General features: G+C 50.0%; 2 protein-coding genes across 2 annotated transcripts in view; one reads left to right on the top strand and one right to left on the bottom strand.

Moving 5' to 3' along the window:
* The window catches only part of B3GALNT2 (beta-1,3-N-acetylgalactosaminyltransferase 2), a 51,936-nt gene extending 44,190 nt beyond the window's left edge, over nt 1-7,746 (top strand). Inside the window, exons 9-13 of the mRNA XM_023520818.1 lie at nt 1,276-1,459; nt 3,785-3,910; nt 4,501-4,660; nt 5,248-5,304; nt 6,958-7,746. Of these exons, the coding sequence (XP_023376586.1) occupies nt 1,276-1,459; nt 3,785-3,910; nt 4,501-4,660; nt 5,248-5,304; nt 6,958-7,092 (662 nt within the window). The 3' untranslated portion in view covers nt 7,093-7,746. The remainder of the gene's footprint in view (nt 1-1,275; nt 1,460-3,784; nt 3,911-4,500; nt 4,661-5,247; nt 5,305-6,957) is intronic.
* A 489-nt stretch (nt 7,747-8,235) lies between these two features.
* Nucleotides 8,236-18,907, bottom strand: TBCE (tubulin folding cofactor E). The gene is made up of 13 exons (XM_023520838.1): nt 18,880-18,907; nt 18,657-18,756; nt 17,437-17,539; nt 16,289-16,365; nt 15,394-15,489; nt 14,814-14,878; nt 14,662-14,726; nt 14,169-14,318; nt 13,495-13,648; nt 12,322-12,390; nt 11,732-11,791; nt 8,682-8,773; nt 8,236-8,513 (listed from the first exon to the last, which is right to left on the bottom strand). Exons 1-13 carry the CDS (start codon nt 18,902-18,904, stop codon nt 8,421-8,423), a joined length of 1,149 nt encoding a protein of 382 aa, XP_023376606.1. The 5' UTR covers nt 18,905-18,907; the 3' UTR covers nt 8,236-8,420.
* Nucleotides 18,908-19,236: the final 329 nt, after the last annotated feature.

The following is a 19,236-nucleotide window of genomic DNA, read 5'->3' as shown; positions in this document are numbered from 1 at the left end:
ACGTTAGCCTGTCTGGCTGGGCCGTACCTCGAGCTGCCGTGTCCCAGTCTTCCGGATGGAGCTCAGGGGTCTGTTCACACGGGCTCCTTAGATGGATTTGACCTGTGGCTCTTTCGGCTCGGGGCCTGGGCATCTATTCAGGAAGTATTCCCGAGAGCCACTGCTCCTTTGACAGACGAGATTGGGGGACCAGAAACCTGGGACCTGTCCGTCCGCTGCCTCACAGGCGCTGACAGCGGCGGACATCGGGGACTCGGGCCGCCGTCTTCCCGTTTGCCGCCGCGGACGGCGGGGCGCTAGTTACTGCTCAGCGTCCTCTCCCCACCCCTCAGCCTCTCGCTTTTCTTATTTTTCAGAAAGTTTCTCTAGTTTGACTGAGACATTTGAGAAAATCCTACCTTAGTGAAAGAATTGCTGCCTTAAGCAAATCCGTAGGCTCTGAAGACAGTCCCTGCATAAATGCGACAAACGATTCATTAGCTCGTGGTCTTTCAAGCACAGTAGTAACCATGTTTATTATGAAATCTCAAAAACACACGAGAAGTCGGGAGTGTCATAAGAAACGCCCACGTACTTACCGCTCAGCATTCGCAGTGTTTACCTCGTCACATTTGCTTTTTTCTTTTTAAGAAATAAAGCCTAACAGATTCCGTGGACGCCCCTCCTGGTTCTCCCAGGCTGTCCCCGCCCCCTGAGGAGGGGCCACTGTCCTGAGCCGCATGTGTGCCCTTCCCAGTCTCGCTTTTCTGCTCTGTACTCCAGATGCAGTGTCTTTGACAGCATAGTTTTGCGTGGACTGTGTTATGATTGACATCTGCAGTACCATGTTGCGCGTATCGGTTAGCAACCTACTTTTTCTCAGGGCTTTTATTTCAATGCCATTCCTTTTAACATGCAAAATCAGGTGCATTTTTTTACCTGCCGTATTCCACTGTGTGAATGTGCCACGATTTAGCCATTCTCCCGTCGGGGGGCATTTAGATCAGTTCCATTTTTTTCGCTGTTACGATTCCGCAGTGAATAGCCTTGTGACCACGTAAAATAACGTCTCCGGGGATATAGCTACGAGGGGACCCACAGGTCCTACGGTGCGTGCGCCCTCGGCCTGGCCCGGCACCGCCCACCCGCCCCCAGACAGTGCGTCCCCCCCTCAGAGCTCCGGCCCGCTGGTTCTGTGAGCTCACCCTGGACAGGGTGTTCGCGGACATCGCGGAACAGTCCTGGTCCCGTCTGTGCGGCGGCATTTCCCCTGAGCCCCCGCCTTTTCCTCTTTAGAAGGCGACGCCCTCTTACGGAGCCTTCGCTCTCGCCCTGGAAGACTCGCCGATCATACGCGGAGCCTCCGCACGGAAGATGCCTCGCTGGAGGAGGAGAGCGGTGTCTATGGTGACATCGTTTTTGTGGATGTCGTCGACACTTACCGGAATGTTCCTGCAAAGCTGTTGAACTTCTACAAGTGGTAGGTTGTAAAAATACTGCATACCTAGAATTGTTTGTTGTTCTTTTGAGGTAGAAACAATATATCAACATCAAACCACGGAGAGTTTTTAAGAAATAAACCAACCTTAGACCCCTGAACACCCAGAATATGATCTGTTGGATCCTAGTTCTTTGCGGGGATCAATCTTCTAAAATGCTGCCACTTATTTAGATTAGCAGGTGCATAACGTGAATGCCAGCGATTGCCAGAAACAAACAGGCAAAAATGGACTCACTCTGAGTCATCGCCATGCCTATCTCAAGCCCACATCAGATGAAAATCAGTGAGTTTGAAAGTGGCCCACCTCGTTGTGTTCACACCCACTGACCTGATCCCCCAATTATAGTCACTCACACCCCGGTTACTGGTCTGAGTTCTGATCAGCTGAACGTCGCAATTACATTTCCATTCTTTACCCTTTTAAAAACTACTTGCCCTGATTCCCAAAGTTTCCTATAAGATAAAATTCAACCACCCTTACTTAGTCTATCATACTTATAACTTCCAGACCCTCCAGTATTTCTCGGATCTTAGTTGTAATTCCTACCTTTATAATAGCAACAATAAAAGTAACGGTTACATGTGTGTGTATGTATGTAGTTGTTGATGTTATTAGTTCCTCTAGGATCCCATCATTTGCTGTTGAGCCCGGTACTGTACCCTCATTGTGCAACTGAAACCTGTCCGTCCGTCTAGACTAAACCTGTGAAGTGTATTCATACCTTTGTCTGTTCTAAAACCTTGTCAGCGAACTTGTTTCTTGGCGAGCCCCCGAGTCTGTCTCTTCCTCCTCTCCCGTTGCCCTGGGCAGAATGGGATATTATCAGGTACTCTACGGATATGGTCCCTGGTCCCAAGGGGTCAGCCGGTCTAATTAGATGATGAAAGGAAATGTTTCATAGCTAGGACAAGTTAATAGGATTTTGGAGTCACCCTGTGGGTGGAGGGCACACACACATAAGTCGGAGTCTGGGTGTGTCTAGAATACCGGAATGAAGTGTGGACAGCTGCAGTGAGAACAAGAACCACTAATGGGCGTTCCTGTTGTAAGTGGCGCCAAGGCAAGAATGTAAAGAGGAGCAGGGTGGGCATGGAGAGCCAGGGAATGGGAAATCAGTACCGTGGAGTTCCAGGACTTCCTATAGGAGCCGATTCCCAGTTGTGGAAGTTCAATTTAGTTTAGCTATTACCTTCAGTATGAGTTTTATCTCCTCTACTCCTTCCATATTTCTAAGATCTTAGCCTCTCCCCTCAGTCTGTATGGCTACGGTCTGCTTTGGGCCATTATCCCCACCTAGGTGACCTAACAGCTGTGCTTTGGGACCCACTTCCCTGTAAGCCTCCTCCACCTGTCTGCCCTCCACTCCGTAGAGGACACTTCCATTATTCATTCTCCTTTATTCGGTCGATTCATCAGTGAGCTCAGAGTCCTTCATCACAAGAGTTTATTCCTGTTTAACAAATAACTATTATGTATGCCCTAAGCTGTTAATTAGAAATACACTTTAGAAGCAGAAGGTTATGTTATTTGGTGTGGACCCACTGTTAACTTCGTCATTCTTTGACCTAGTTAAACTTTTCTCCAGATTTTTAAAATTCAGATTTCTGTCATCCGACTGGTTTCCTAGAGACTCTGGGTTTTTATCAAAGATGTACAAGGATTGGCATTGGGAGATGAAGGCATCAGTTTTGTCTGTGGTTGTCATATTTTTTTATGTCTAGATAAATGAAATCACTCCTCTGTTCTTTCCAAAAGATCATCTATAATAGTTTACTGGCCGGAAGTCATTTCCAAGGGAAATGTGTTTTAATGTTATAACTCAGTTTCTTTAAACTATAAAATAGCTGAGTGTCCTATGAACAGGATCATGTTGTTGCTACCTGTACATTCGTGTTCTGTGTGAGAGACCAGGTGTGACACCTGTCCCTTTCCTGGGCGTCTCTCATTAAGAACACAAGGGACAAGGTCCAGATGTTTAGGTTGAGCAGCCTGACTCAAGATGCCTGCGCAGCGTTTGTTTGACCGTACGTTCCACTTAGACCAGATCTTTTAGTGTTATTTTCCTTTGCACCTTTTCACATCGGCTTCATTCTGTTAGGCCCCCCGGTGACTGTCAGGTGAGGGCTGTACTTGGCACCAGCGTCGTGTCACAGATGTTCTTAACACTGGAGGATGAGAAACTGAAGCAGCACACAGGGAGGGGAGACCGTTCTTGATGACGATGTTAGCGCTGTGACCGCGTTGGCACCGCTTCACGTTCCTGTGCGGACGCACCGGCTTTCATGTCCCTTTTCTGCCACCAGGACTGTGGAAACGACCAGCTTCGATTTACTGCTGAAGACGGATGACGACTGTTACATAGACCTGGAGGCTGTGTTTAACAGAATTGCCCACAAGAACCTGGATGGGCCTAATTTTTGGTGGGGAAAGTAAGTTGAACGTTGTTAGCGCGTTGGCATTCATGGACCTGGTCAGAAGCAACTAACCTAGAACGAAATACGCATGTCACTTTTCATAAGAAAATGGGCGAGATGGGAAATTTCCCTGTTAGGCTCCTGGGCTATTATATTTCATTAACCTACAATTACAGGGACGAAAACTTTAAAATGAAAAACCTGAGGTAACGTAGTGAGGGGAGACGATGCGGCCTTCTCCGTGTGCCCCGGAGTGAGCGGCCCTGGGTTAGGATGGCTTCGTGTCGCGTTTCTGAGGCTGCTCCGTGTTTCCTCAGGAACACAGGATGGATTAGCGAACTTTGTAAAAGTAAATATACACAGGCTGATCTGGTACTTTCCATTTGCAAACTACAAAAGCAACTTTGAGAGAATTTAACATACTAGTCTTTTATGTAAGTAGATATAAAGCACTAGATAAATAATTCCTTTCCATATCAAACAAAAATTCTTGTTCTTTCTTTGATTCTAGTGTATTCCTTTGCAGGGATAATAAAGGAGTCAGGCTTAGTAATGCTGGAATGTGTCAGACCAACACACAGAAGCAGACTTATTTTGAATGTCAGTTTCAGATTGAACTGGGCCGTTGACCGAACCGGAAAGTGGCAGGAGCTGGAGTACCCCAGCCCTGCGTACCCCGCCTTCGCATGCGGGTCGGGGTACGTGGTCTCCAGGGACATCGTCCACTGGCTGGCCAGCAATGCAGGGAGGTTGAAGACCTACCAGGTAGGGAAGGGTTTGCGACCCAACAGCAACTCCGTGAACAGAGTGTCCTTCACCGGGTGTCCCACCGCTGGACGCAGGGCCAGCTTCCCCTGAGGAAGAGCGTGTTACTTTCTGTCTGGGAATCACTCTTCAGACATCAGGGACACGCTCCTGACCCTCAATTTGGCTCTAAATTCTACTCCTAACCCTGTTTTTGAGCCTACTTACTATATTTTCGACCTATATTTACCAGCCCCTGGAGGGGGTGTAAAGATTTATATTCAGAAGACGAAAAGTGCTTGCTTTCTGCTGATTCTGGGCCACGTCAGCCAGCAGTTCTGCCTAGTTATTAGGTCCATGTATGTGTTTCCTACTGTTGGAACTGGAGGCCACAGTCCACGAGGAGTGCGCTGGTCACCTGTAGGACGTGGTCATCAAATTAAAAGCCACCAGCTTTTACTGTGTGTCCGTGTTAACACGCGTTTGGATTTCATAGTAGATTTACAAGCAAAGAGGAAGGAAGATAATTTATTAAGGGAATGGGTGTGGCACTGTCTTTACAGGTGGCGTAGCAGCTAAACTGTTGCATTTAAACCTCGTGCGTACAGGGTGAAGATGTAAGCATGGGCATTTGGATGGCAGCCATAGGACCTAGGAGATACCAGGTAAGCAAGAGCCGTGGGGCTGGCCTCGGTTCCGGGGAGCTGAGCCGAGGTTTCCGTGTCACACAGACCTCAGGGAAGTGAAGACCGAGCATCGCAGCTGCGCTCGATTTAATTCACAGACTCTCTCGTACAATATTTTTCTGAGTTTAAACCACAGGAAACATTTTGAATGGAAGTTCTCCCGCCCCCAAAGAATTAGGATTTTTAATATTTGATCGGAACTCCTTTGCAGCTTTAAATCTCAAAGAACCAGCTGATGTAAGTTTCCAGCAATGTGGTGGTCCAGGCACCCTTCTGCCCTTCTGACTGAGGCAAACAAAATATTGTATAAAACACGGTGAGATGTCTTAAAATATGCTAGTCACCGAGCTAGAAAAATAAGTGACTCTGCCTCTCCCAGAAATGGGAACGAGAGCCCTGGGAAGAAAGCCTCAAAGATCTGTGTTGAATTTTGGATTCTTTCCGCTTCCACTTTGGCCATAGAAGGTGCAGGGGACAGAAGGAGCGTGGGGCCCAGAGCAGTGCCCTGCGACTTCGGGGGCACAGACGGAAACCCAGCTCAGGTGGTCGGCTCCGGTAGTTCTGTTTCTTTGTTGTACGTTCAGTCCCGTCTGATTTAGTCCACGTTGAACATAGTCCGCATCTGACCATTCTGGCATCGGGCCTCTGCAGCTGCCTCTGTGGTGTGAGGCTTCTGCGAACCGTTGCGTATGGAGCGTCTTTCCTGACGTGTTGAAAGACGTTTTTGTTGTGCCCTATGTCCCTTGGACACTGGGGTCTGTATGCAAAACGCTCCTACAGGGAGGACTTGGTCTTATCCGCGTGCCCTGCAGGGCGTTTCCATCTGCGAGCACGTGTTTCTGGCCTGGAGGGCTCCGCAGAACGTGAGAGCGGCCAAATCCCCACCGAAGTGTGGGCTGGGGTTCCAGGTGCTCAGGGGAGACCCCTTTCCGCCCCGCCCAGGGTCAGGGCTGAGGCCGACAAGCCTCCTCCCCGTGGTTCTGTGTGCGCAGTATGCCGCAGGCGCCGGCGCCTGGGTCCCCCGGCTGTGGCGAGGCCTCGCGGGCGCCCCTGACTGCAGCACGGTCTGCTCTCCAGCGTCTCCTTCCCTGCCGGTTCCGCCACGCGTTCCTGACGTTTGGGGTCGCGTCCAGCATTTCATGTTCTCTGGTTGGTCGATGGGTCCCCGGGTCTGTACCCTGCTCTGTTGCGGGGAACAGAAGCGAGTCCGTGTGGCAGGGAGGGAGGGGCCTGGGAGCGTGACAGGCCCCGTCGGAATCCGTCCCACTGGGCATCAGCTCACCTGGGTTCACGGCCCTGTGTCCTTGGGCAGGGCACTTCACTTAGTTCTAGTTTCTCGCGTGTAAGGGGAGTGACGTGACGCCTGCCTCGCGGGCCATTCACAGAGCACTAGGCCCAGCCCTCAGAGCGCGGCGCGGCCCCCTCTTCTCCAGCAGCAGATGGGGAGCTCACACCGCGGTTTCCAGACCGCGTCTTTGTAGCGCTCCGTCTGCTGACCCCGTGCGCACGGCGCACTGCTGCCCCACACACTGCGAGCGGGGACACACGGTGCACACGGAGCACACGCCGACAGCGCGCAGCTTCCCTTCAGGCGGCTCCACGGCCCGCCCGTCAGCCCTGCTCTCTCCCCAGGACGGCCTGTGGCTGTGCGAGAAGACGTGCGCGACGGGGATGCTGTCTTCTCCGCAGTACTCCGCACGGGAGCTCACGGCACTCTGGGACCTGAAGGAGCTGTGCGGTGACCCGTGCCAGTGTGCAGCCCGATGATGGTTTAAGTCGCCGCGTGTAAAGCTCAGGGTAGGCGAACGACAGTCCGTGGACGTGTGAGGACAGGCGAGGTTTGGCAGCGATCCTGTGGTCCTTCCGGAGAGTCTAGACTGGCGCTTCTGTAACCAGTGTGGTATCTCTTAATGTTTGCACAAGTTTTTCCTTTTTAAAAATCAACTGATACTGTAGCATAAGACAAACTTTATTTATATATTGGAAGATGATTTGAAAAATGCCAAATAGTTTATAAAAGAATATTTGTAAATCCAGATACATCATTTCTAGTTAGTAATTCATTATCTGTCATTTTTTGTAAAACTTGGCTTGTTCAGACATCTTTAGTAGCTGAGAGTTGGAATTTCGGCTGGATTGCAGAATAGCTGCGTATAGCATAATTGTCATTAATATGGGCCAAAAACAACTCACGGAAATGCTGTGTGAGGATCTGTGGGCAGTGGTCACTCATACCAAAGTGTGTGATTTCTGGGAATAACGTCAGATTTCTGTGGACGTCTGGATGAAGTGGGCAGCTGAAGCCAGGTAGTTCTCAGTTCTGGGCCTCGGTCTTGAAGTTTGTATTAAGTGCCCTAATGCAGGTTTTCTTTTGCCATATCACATAAATCCTGAAGGTCAGTCGAGCATTTTTTTTTTTTTAACATAAGTTAAATCAAGTATACCTCTCAGGATTTTAAGTAGTTGCCACTTTAAAAGAATTTTGCTTTCGTCCTGTCATTGCCTGATGGTCACCTGATCTTTTATAGACGCTATGCTCAGTGTAGGTGTGACCGTGGAGGAAAAGCCCTGTAGTTGGGAGATCATAGCATGTATGTCATACATTGTAGGGGGTGTGCCTCCCTACGTTTATGTCATACAGCGTAGGGGGTGTGCCTCGCTACGTTTATGTCATACAGCGTAGGGGGTGTGCCTCCCTACGTTTAAGGGACATTCCCAAATGACCGACCTAATCATTTTAGTAACTTTTTAAACTGGTAGTAGCAAGAGAATTCCATTAAAAGTGGCCTTGTGACAGACATTAACTGTGCTCAGATTTTGTGAGATTTAGCTAGGTGCTATTTGACGTTGAAATCTTCACGTAATGAAATGCAGTCATGACCTATAAAATATGAAATAAAACCAAAATCATTAGTAGGTGCAAAGCCTTTATTGCTATTATACACGAGGTGAGAAACGGTCTCTTCCCAAATGAAAATTACCACCTTTTTTATCCTCAGGGCACGTTATAAAACGTGTCCCAATAAATCCTTTACTTCCAGCGAACCCCAGTCACACACAACAAGCAGCCTAGTGGCCTCGGGTTCAGTTAGCTGTTACCAGCGCACTAACAGACAGTCTCCATTTTCCACAGAGTAAAACTGTAACGACTGTTGGTCACTTTCTAGTTCGATCTCTCTGCCCGGCATCTGAAAGTAGAAAAGGGGGCTCATTAAGACAGATCTGACGGAGCATAATGTATGGCGCCCCCAGACAGAGGGGTCGGGTCTCCGTGCGGAATGAGTGTTATAGACTCAGTTTGACAGCATGTCATCCTGTGGGGGACGAAGTGTGACTGTGTTTGCCGGGCAACTTACTTTGGGACTTTCATAGGACAAGAGAAGGTCTGACGCAGGAACTCTGAGGAGACGCGACAGCATTCCTTTCACTTTCTGAACTGTCATGGAGTCTGTCACAGAAAAAAGAAAAACCGTCCATTCTCTGATATGACAGTTACCTGTGTTACTGGCTCACGTGACAATTGCAATGACAGGTGAAACGCATTTCACAGTCTCACTTGACCCAAGTAAACGATTAGGGAAAGGCACCGATCACGTACTGCACTGACAGTCACTTGGGGACCGGGCCAGTGCCTGACCCAGGCGTCCTCCGACAGGGCGTTCACACACCACTTCCTCCGAATACACCAGAAACCATTAACTTTTCAAAGTTTTAAAATCTGTGATGGCGTGACGGAAAGACTGCCGGAGCGGGCGCTCAACCGTCTGGCCCAAGTTTCCCCCTCTGTGAAGTGAGGGAAGCCGGGTCGCCGCGTCCCCTCCAGGCGGCCAGCCCGGCTGTGCTGACCTGTGCTCGACACACTGGCCACCAGGCATGGGAATGTGACTTTATGGTTTGTTCAGAAAACACTATGAACTTTTTTTTCCAAAGATGGGTCTGTGGTAAATGTTGGCTATTTTGATTGAGAAATAGTTCCTTTGAAGCTTTAGCTGGAGGTGCAGCAATAGTGTGGCGTTCCTATAAATACCACATGTATTCAAACGTATTTTTCTATCGAAAATCATTTTGGAAAAGCTGTTTTTATGCAACTTGTAATAATAAATGTTCTTTATTTTAGAATAAAAATGGACTTCTTAAGTTTATGTCTCGAATGCAGGCGTGTAATTTTCATTAGCACGATTCGCTCTTATGTGTGGATGTGATACACCTGTCCCTTCAGAAGACTGAGGGGGACTGGCTCTCAGTGCCAAGTCAGCTCCTGCACAGCAGTGGGAAATGACACGTTCCTAAGCCGTGCCGGAAACAAAGTTTGCTCATCAAACAGCTCTAATAAGAAATGTGTCTGTAGAAGTGGTAAACTGCATAAACTATTACTATCTTTAATACAAAGTAACATGATTATCTTAACATTCAGAAAATAGAGGTAGGTAATTTATCTTTTTGCCTCCCTATGACCAGCGGTACGTTTGACGGGTAGACTTCTCCAAGCTTTTTTTGTTTATTTAAGGACGTACAGGTTTCGTATATATGCTGGTGTACAACTTATTAGCGACACATCTCACGTAGACCTGCACTGTCCACCACAGCGGCTGCAAGTGGCTGCTGGGCACCGGAAATGTGAGTATGGCTAAGGGCCTGAACTTGGTTTTATTTCACTGTAATGAATTTAAACTGCACGTGTGACTGGTGGCAGCCACACTACACCTCACAGCTCTAGAGCCACTTCATCTTCTTCCATGATTCATGATACTGTGACACGTGGTCCCATCAGGACAGTCAGCCATTTCCCCATGAAAACATTGACTTATTTTTACCGTTACAAGTGCCACAAGGTGGAATGCTTGGTCACTGCATATACATATTTTAATTTTTTATGACTACAGAAAGTTTACACTGATTTTTGATGCTCTGCATGTTTAATTTTTGCTAACCTGACCAGCGGAAAAGTGTCTCAGTATTTTATCACTTCTCTCTTTAATGGACAGTTGTTAGTGCCTAGATGGCACATGTGGCATAAAAATTAGAGCTTTGACTCCGCTGGCTGACTGCTGACGGATCACAGAACCCTGAAGAGCTTAACGCGGTAATTACGTAGCACGTCTACAGAGCCACCTGAAGATTACGAGTCAGAGCATGAACAGGGGCTGTTCTAGCAGGTGACTGACGCGCAGAAGAACTGGGATGGTCAAGATGGACAGCACGGGGACGAGAGGGTGAGGCACACACTGTCACCGTCAGCCCAGGACCACGTGCACGCACGCATCCCGCCGGAGTCCCGGCCGAGGGAGCTCTGACAAAGGAGACCGCGGCACAGACCTGAGAACATTCTAGGGCAGTTTCCACAAACCGCTTTCACGTGTCTGGACTGTAAAAGGGGAAATGCAGAGACACCCAGAGCCCGTTTCACTAACAAGGCCTGGTCCTCTCCACTGTCCGTCTCCACGAGCGCCTTTACCGACAGGGCATAAGTCTGAAAACAACAGAAGGGGCCCCACTAATTTTAATTCAGCTTTATGTAACAGCAAAATCATAAATCACAGGAATAGAAAGTGAACCACCGGTACTATGGAGTAATACAGGTGAGCTGACATTAACTGATGGTGATCCATGAGAAAGCTTCCACAAGCAATGCCAGGATAGGCTTGTTTTAGTTGATAAAAACTAAAAATCAGTGCGTTTACTGTGCTGAAAAGTATTTTGCGAGTCATTTAGGGTGATACTCATTTTATTTCTCTAAATCCTCACTGCTCTAAATTTAACCTGTTTATATTTTAGTATTTAACTGTGAACAAGTTTAATCTCAAGAATTCACAGCAGCCTACTTAGTAATTTTTCTTTTGAGTGGAAGTTTAAGGTAAGTTACATTGACCTAATTTGTGACACAAAAGTATTTTCCAAATAAAACTGGTTCAGTTGCAGTGGCACAAATGTCTAAAGTTCTGAAGTGTATCCAAGTCAGCCTCAGAGCTGTTGCTGCCAGGCCCCCTGACCGGTGCGCAGCAGAACATGTGAAAAGTCACACATGTCCAAATAATCACTCTCAGGTCCGTAGGCCATGTTTCCTGTTCTGTGAGGGATACGACAGGACAGGTTCTCCCGAGCGACTTGAGAACTAGACAGCAGCGAGCGTGGGAAACACCGCTGGAAGGCTCGGTCATTGGCGCTCGTGCCTCCGGCTAAGGATGTCGTCTGGCTAAGCTGGGGAAGTTATGCAAGACTTGAGCTTTCAGGGGGAATGACAGGAGCGCGACTGACTGTGTTTTAGAATGTAAAAGACTAGTGAGAACGTCCGAGCGCTAGAAAGGCCACACTGTCAGGCAGGAGGGAACTGTTTTACTTCCTGCCAACGAAGACCTGGGCCAGCGACTCAGGGTATGAAAACAGGAGAGAGACGCATTCTTCTTACCTGGCAGTTGCTTCTCTATGACTTTCTGATCAAGCTGATGAGGACATTTTATCTTAAGTGCTTGAAGGAAAAAAGAAAAAAGACAAATTGAGACCTCGTGTAGTAGGATTTTGGTGACACGTGCACGTTTATCGGGACTGCCAAGGGACACAGCTGCTTAGTCCAACTTGGCTCAGAGCCTAATAAAGGAATAGATTTTATTGACGTTTACAATTCCTTCTACTAATACCTCACAGGGGGAAAAAAACTTCACTGAATTATGACAATAGCGGGACCAACATTCTGCTGCCTTCCCTTAAGTACTTCTTTCCTGACAATGTTAGCTAGGTTTGCAAGTGTAACAAAAATGACAGATTTCCAAATCACATTCTATTCACTGCTAAGATACTTCTCACATTTATGACACTATTAAATGCATTTAAAGCATGGGAATGGCTCAAATGTTCAATATGAGAATATTCGAGAATATTTTTTTTTAATCGAAGTACTCATTTAGGTACTTAAGAGAAAGAATTCCTATTAGGTCATCACTGTTTCTGCACCTACGCACTGAAACACAAATCAGCTGTCACTGAATCCGGGGTTCTTACTTAGTAGCTGGTTTTTGAGCAGAAAGGGCTGTTGTGTCTTGAGTTCCCCATCTTCCGGTGCACCGTATTCTGTGTAAGAATAAATAAAGCATGAACGATAAGCCAAGACCATGTAGGAACAGTGGAGTACTGGTAAGTGTCACCACAGGGTCAGCCTCGCAGCGGCCGGACGTGAGCCTGGGATCTGCTCCCTCTTACTCAGTGACTTGCTTCTTTTCAGGAGGGATGGATGGCGGTCACTTCGGCCCCCTACTGTGTGTCACATCCCTGGTCCTCAGGGTCCTGACTCAGACTGGCAGACGAGGCTGTGCTTTCAAACACTTGAACTCTTCAGCCCCACCCTCAGCTTTGCTAACGTTTCCCTTTCTTGCCGAGTCCCGAGAAACCTGGCCCTAATTGGGACACAACTCCCGGGCACCTCGGCCCGTTTCAGCCACGTCTGGCAGCGCCGCAGACCAGGCCCAGCTGGACACAGCCTCACGAGGCGGGTGTCCGGGAAGCTGTGTGTGACGCCAGCGGGGGACAGGATTTGTGAGCACCCCGACTGTGCCTGCCTCGTGGCATCCTTGGTGGTGGAGGCCCGAGCCACACCGGCAGGGCCTCTCTGCTTACCCCCTGCCCCACAAGTGACTGGGAACTCACCTCCAGTGGCCAGGAAATTGGGCTGCGGGGGAGGAATCTGAAAGCAACTCCCACAGGAAGCATTTCCCCCTCAAAAATGGCCTTCCAGCTGAAGCGGTCATGCAGTGAGCTGCTCACGTTAGGAAATTTTATATTAAGGAAGTCGCAGCCTCCATGCCTGAGGGCTCGGCTGGCATGTGGGGAGCCCCCTGCGCGAACATCACGCACCCCCAGCCTGCAGGATGTTAGCATTACCCGGGGAGCTGGGGAAACCCCAGTGCCCAGGTGCCACCTTCACTTGCTCTTAATTTTTAAAACCCCAGAGGTCACGTCCGGGTCGCCAGAGATGGGGGCACCCCCCTCCCCACACTCCTGGAGATGCTGATTCTTCCTCTCTCTGGACAACCGGTTAACTCTTTGCTCCCCACTTGCAAGCAGCCCCAGGAATGTGCCCGTGAAAAAGCCCTGGGGAGAGCAGCGACACCCCGAGGCCCTCCTGACACCCCAGCAGCGAAAAGAGGCGCGCGGGCCGCGGGCACGGGACCTACGTACTGAGGCAGAGAGACTGGTATCTGGGGTGCGCGGCGCGGAATTCTGCACTGGGCCGGTTCCGGTCTGGGTCCTGGTGCCCACCCGCCTTCCGCCACTCGGTCCCGAAGGCCTTGCGGTAATCCAGCTCCGCCCCTCGCCTCTCCTCGGGAAGGATCTGTCGGTGCGGAACAGACAAGGCCGGGCGCACGTGTCCTTTTCAGCGCCGACACAATTCAGGAGTTTATTGAAAAAGACGTTTCAGTTTGACACTTCTCTTCGTGACCGCATCTGCCCACGAGCTGGTTTCCAGACCCCGCCAGGTGCCTATGGCCACCCACGGGAGGCCAGCCGAGGGACCACGGGGCTTCTCCCACCAGCAGCCCCGAAGCACTGGCAAGGTGCTGGGGACGAGTGGCCTCGCCGAGCCCCGGTCCCATCTTTCTGCCTGTGCCCCCCAGGAAATGGGGTAGGACCTGCGTGACGGCACACTGGCCAGCGAAACGCAGGTTTCTCTGCGAACCAAGTGCCACTCGCCTCCTGAGGGGCCGGGACAAAGCCCGTTACTAAGACACGTGTGCTGTTTTATCATCTGGAAGAAAACTACACCCGCCCCTTCACAGGACTCGGATACGCTGCTTCCGCTGACAGTTTATTTTCCAGTCTGGGAAGCACCCAGGCCAGGGGCCAGCGCTCACCTGGCACTTGTTGAGCATCTCCAGCTGCCCGATTTTGGCGATGATGAACTGCCGCGTGGTCTCGGCCCTGCTCCCCGCGGTCAGGGGGTTCCTGAGGCAGGACAGCGCCTGCAGACTCTCCAGCTTATCCAGCTCGTTGATGAACGACCACTGAAACCCAACGGGGGGACATTGGTGACCGTGCACAGGTGTCGGGCGAACTTTTCAGGCTACTTAACTAGCAACTGAAAAGCGAAGTGGCTCGTTCCGGTCCAAGGCACGGGCGCTCATCAGGCACCGAGCAGCCACCAGGAAGAGCACCGTTAGTCTAAGTCTGCTTAAGTGTGAGTTCAACTAATTTCTGAACGTTTTGGGAGGTTTATATGAGGAGTTCCACTCTGAGGAAGCATTTCTCTCTCAATTTAAAACATTTTTAATAGAAGGAACGTACAGGCTCTGCCATGACCGTGGAACTTGGGGACAGCGCGGGACGCGCCTCCTGAAGGAGCCTTACCCGCGATATCTGGTTGTCGTTGACCACGAGGTATTGCAAGGAAGTAAACATTGACGTTTTGCACCCTAGGAAGAGAAGGATTAAGTTATGTAGTAGAAGGGAAAGGAACGGCTGAGTAGGGGGACGGGAGAGGGATGCAGTGTCATACACACCAATTCCAGTGTCTGGAAAGTGGAGAGAAGAAATCCCCACGTCACTGAGGATTAGCTGTTCTAACCTGAAATCACAAACGTCAGTTTGACCTCACAGAACAGTACGGAATGCTGCGGACTGTCGGCCAGACGCGATCTGACTTCTTCCTACACCCCGGGCTTTCACCCCAGGTAAAAGGCTTAGAAGCCACGAAGCCCAGTTTCGGGCATGCAGAGGGGTCCCATGATTCCACAGTCACCTAACAGTCCCGGGTGCCTACGGCCGCACCGGGTGCCAAGTGGGTCTCGAAGAGGAAAGAGACACGGTCCCACTTCGCAAAGCTTAATGAATGAAGACTTGGACATTAGCCCAAGGCCATACCATCCACAGTGCAGTCACCTAGTGCAGACGCAGCTGCACTGTACGTGGTTCACAAGTAAACTCTACATGAATTAGAATAAAAATTCCCCACAGGGAGTGGCCCGAGCCGAGAATTCCATCTTCGTCACTGTATTTCCACTGAGAAAGCGCACACGGCACATGACCCACGCGCTGCAAATTTACTCGGCACTCGTACTAGGCATTTTAGGAGCAAATTACCTGGGTAGATACGCTATTAGAAACAGCTGATTTTCATCAATTGACTGGTTAGAGGAAAGGTCTAATAACTTGACCGTCTGTAGAACGTCATTTGGCCTGCAAGGAAAATAAAAAATTTTCAACGTGAATTTAATCTCGTTTTCAAAGATACAGCCTTAAAGTCCTGCAATTGATGTTAAGGAGAGGTTGGTGGAGGGCGGCGAGTGGACGTGACTTTGAAAGGGCAAGGCCAGGACCCTCGTGATGGAAACTGTCTGCGGGGCGGATCAGTATCACGGGTGACACCGGACCATGGCTCTGCAGGATGTTGCCGCTGGGGTATACTGGGTGACAGGTGTGATTACGTGTGAATCTAAAACGGTCTCAGAATAAAGTTTAATTTTTAAACCCCTGCCTTTGCCTGCATAATAAACGAAAATTACTCTGTACAGTAAAATCTCAACTTGAATCCTTTGAGGGTTTGTTGAAAATCTGCCCACATTTATTTTATACAGTAATTTAATGGTAGCAATAAAAGAGGAGGATGAGAACAACATACTTAATTACTTAAGATGCTTTTTTACTTTGGTGCATCGACCTAAACAGACAGTGCTAACTACAAATACGTTATTGAGTCCTTAGAGCAGATACTACGGAATTTCCATTCAGACACAGAAGTTAAACCTCTATGTAAAACTAGTAAACATCACGTCTTCAGAAACATTGACCGCAGGGCTTCCACCCTCATAGTGTTCCCTCGATAGGTGAAGTTCTTGTTGACACTCTGCTTTGTGAAGGCGACGAATAAACATTTTCCTAATTCTTATTTGCAAATGCTTCTAAAAGGTAACAGCTGTGATTGAGACTATTCAAAGTGACCACATGGTGACAGGTGACTGACACAAACCCTTGTTACCTTTCCAAAATGGTGATGTTGTTCGCCGCGAGGTACAGCTCCTCGAGGACCGGCCAGCCGGTGGCACAGCGGAGCACCTGGGGAGAGGCGCAGGTCAGGGCGCGGCCTGTGCCGCTGTCACCCCGCGTGTGCTGCCGGGACTGCCACGTGCGTTCCGCTCTGTCACTGTTTAGAAGCAAAGCAGCTTCCAGACTTTTCCCCACAGACCGTTTCAGGCCCGGAGCGCTGGGGGGCCGGAGGCCGACACTGCAGCCCGCATTGTAACGACCTGAGGTGTGACTTTCAGCGCTGACCCCATGCGGCACGCAGATGGACCCGGAAGTGACCGAGGCCCCTGCACAGTGGCCCGGTGAGGCCGACGCAGCACGTCCTTGTCATCTGACACGATGCGCTAACAAGGGAAGGGGCTGTTAAACACGGTTCCTCGATTCTCGGTCTGGGTTTGGAAAGAAGACACTCAGCCAAAATTTCTCAGTAGCCATTCCCAAACTTTCTCATCTCACCTCTGCTGCCATCTCCGCCACCGGCATGTCTATGTGTCCTTCCTGTTCTGATGCTAAATCTGACCCCAGACAGGAAGGAGCCCTCGGAAAGGAGCTAAGGGAACTTAACTTCTGTGGCCACGTGCAGGGCACAGTTCATCTGTGGCACCACCACCTCACAGGTGAACAGCTCGGTGGGGGTGCACTTCTCCGCGCGTGTTTGAACGCGGAATATCCTGCGTGTGTGAAGTCGGTTAACCCGACAGAAAACAGCGGTACCAGAAAGAAGCTCCCAGCGCTGCCGGGCCCAGGAGCCACGTGTCTCCCCAGCTGCACACAGGAACAGAGATTCTAGAAGCCGAATGTCAAACAGGATAAGGATGTGCACCTTCCTGCTGCTTGTCCTCTGCCCTAAGGACTCGTGGGAAAAGGCATTTGCCGAAAGCCCCACGGGCAGCCGCGTGGAGCGCCGAGGGGCCCCGGAGAAAGTCTGCGTCAGCCGTGGGCCCGCGCCTCCCTCCCGAGGGCACTGCAAAGAATCGCGTTATTTGGATAATAGGATAAAACGATGATCAAAATGAGGCCGCAGCCGTGCTTCGGTTCCCTATTAAACCAAGAATTTAAAACTGCTTATTTTTGAGCAACAAAGCAAAGAAACGTGATTACCTCAGCCCACGTTATTCCCGTTCGGCTAAGGACTAAAACCTTGAGTGCAGAAAACGTCCCGGCTGGCGACGCTGGTTCCCGGGAGAATCGCAGCTTATTCTCACTGTAGAGAGAAGGTGCAGGGCGCTGACTGCCACGCGGGACAGTTTGGTTTGTTCCACCCTTAAAACGCAGTCGTATCACGCAGTGAGCCGGACCGCCTGTCCTAAACGTTCACCGTACACGACGCTGTGGGCTCTGGCACGGCCCGGGCAGCCGCGGGGGCCGCGTGTCTCCCGAAACGGGAGGCTCGGGCATCGTGACGGCGGCGCCCGGCTCACCGTGTGCTCCGCACACAGCGACGCTGAACCTCACGCTAGAGTCTCACAGATGTGCCAGGCCCTGGGTCAGAATTCTGCTTCTCCAAACGGTCCAAACAGGGTCCGGCCTCTGGCTGGCAGGACGGACGAGATCACACTGCCCCTTCCGTCCTCTTTCGAGATCCTAATCTCAGAAAGTACTCAGTCCTCACTGTCATTTTGAAAGAAGATGTTGTTAACAGACATGAGTAGCCTTCCCACCCCCCACCCAAGAGGGGACACTGGATCAAATTACAGCCTTTGCTCTCTGTGGGAGCACAGCTAACTAAGGCCTGACTACCTGCTACACGGAACCTGCCTGAGCCAGGTACAGCTCACCTGTGTCCGTAAAACTGGCTCAAGTTTGAAAGCTCTTGGAAAGTTAGGTTCTGAGATTAAAACTAGTCAAATATTTGAGAAGGCCTGGAAAATTAGTAAAATATGTAGATTAGCGAAAAATTCTAATCAGACCTGAATTACAGAGGATTCCAATGAAATTACTCATCCGTAACGCAGTTAAATGCTAGAAGCTTCAGAATGAACAAGCGCTTCTAATGTCATCTCTCTTAACCGCCACCACCCCCGCTGGGCCATCTTCCGATTTTACAGTCAGGCTCCAGAAGCATCGCCTCTCACTCAGTTCAGGAGGTCGACCTACCCCACGCTCCACTCAATCAAAAGTAAAACACGTTCCCCATTAATGAATCACCTCATGTGACCATTTGAACAAGTATGTTAATCAAAGAACGTGAAAGAATAAATTAAGCTTAGATAAATCTGACTAAGCCGTCCCGCCCACCTCATTCCCACGCAGGTGCCGGGACGGGCGAGGAGAGCGCAGGAGTTTTAGGTCACGTGACGATCAGGCGCCCGAGTCCCTACCTGAGATTAAGGACCTCTAGGTGTCCGAGCTGATCAGCGATATCTGTGACGTCGTCCCATAATGACAGCAGGTTTTTTGACAAATCCAAATTTCTGATATCTAAAAGCACGTGTTAAGAAACAGTAACAGAAAAATTCACGAAAGACAAACGAATCACCTCTTAATTCTGGAGCCCGGGATCTTTTTCAGTGACGCCTTTTCTTCTGTACATATTACTTCTACCTTTTAAAATCATCCAGCTATTCATTAACTACAGTTCACTTTGAGACAGACACCTCATTCAAAGGAATGAGAACCAAATGTCTCGCCTTATCCAGCAAAAAGACAACCAGAGCTGGCCCTCCCAGCACGCGCTGCCCGGGCACTGCCAGCAGCGGTGGCCTCACCGCAGGCCCACGTGCCTTCCGACAGTGCGCCCGGACCCTCTGCACCACAGGAACCCCCACACCACTGGTGGCATCTGCAGGAGAGACAGCAGTGAGCCTGCACAAATGTGGACAGCGCTGAGTGACCTGGGTCTCCCGCAGACGGGTGCAGTTGGCGTGACACCCACTGGCGCTGGAACAGGGACTCAGAGAT

This window comes from Pteropus vampyrus, unplaced genomic scaffold (assembly GCF_000151845.1).
Source record: "Pteropus vampyrus isolate Shadow unplaced genomic scaffold, Pvam_2.0 Scaffold279, whole genome shotgun sequence".
In the NCBI taxonomy this organism is placed as follows: domain Eukaryota; kingdom Metazoa; phylum Chordata; class Mammalia; order Chiroptera; family Pteropodidae; genus Pteropus; species Pteropus vampyrus.
The sequence above is the reverse complement of the archived record's forward strand: the minus strand, read 5'-3'. Positions and strand labels throughout refer to the sequence as shown.

What these genes read in the sequence shown, in the direction of transcription:
- TBCE (XM_023520838.1), bottom strand. Translation starts at nt 18,904, where the DNA reads ATGAATAGCTGGATGATTTTAAAAG. An exon ending in CTAATAGCGTATCTACCCAG is followed by an intron (nt 14,879 to 15,393) that starts GTAATTTGCTCC and finishes TTGTGATTTCAG; the next exon opens with GTTAGAACAGCTAATCCTCA. An exon ending in CTTTCCAGACACTGGAATTG is followed by an intron (nt 14,727 to 14,813) that starts GTGTGTATGACA and finishes TTCTCTTCCTAG; the next exon opens with GGTGCAAAACGTCAATGTTT.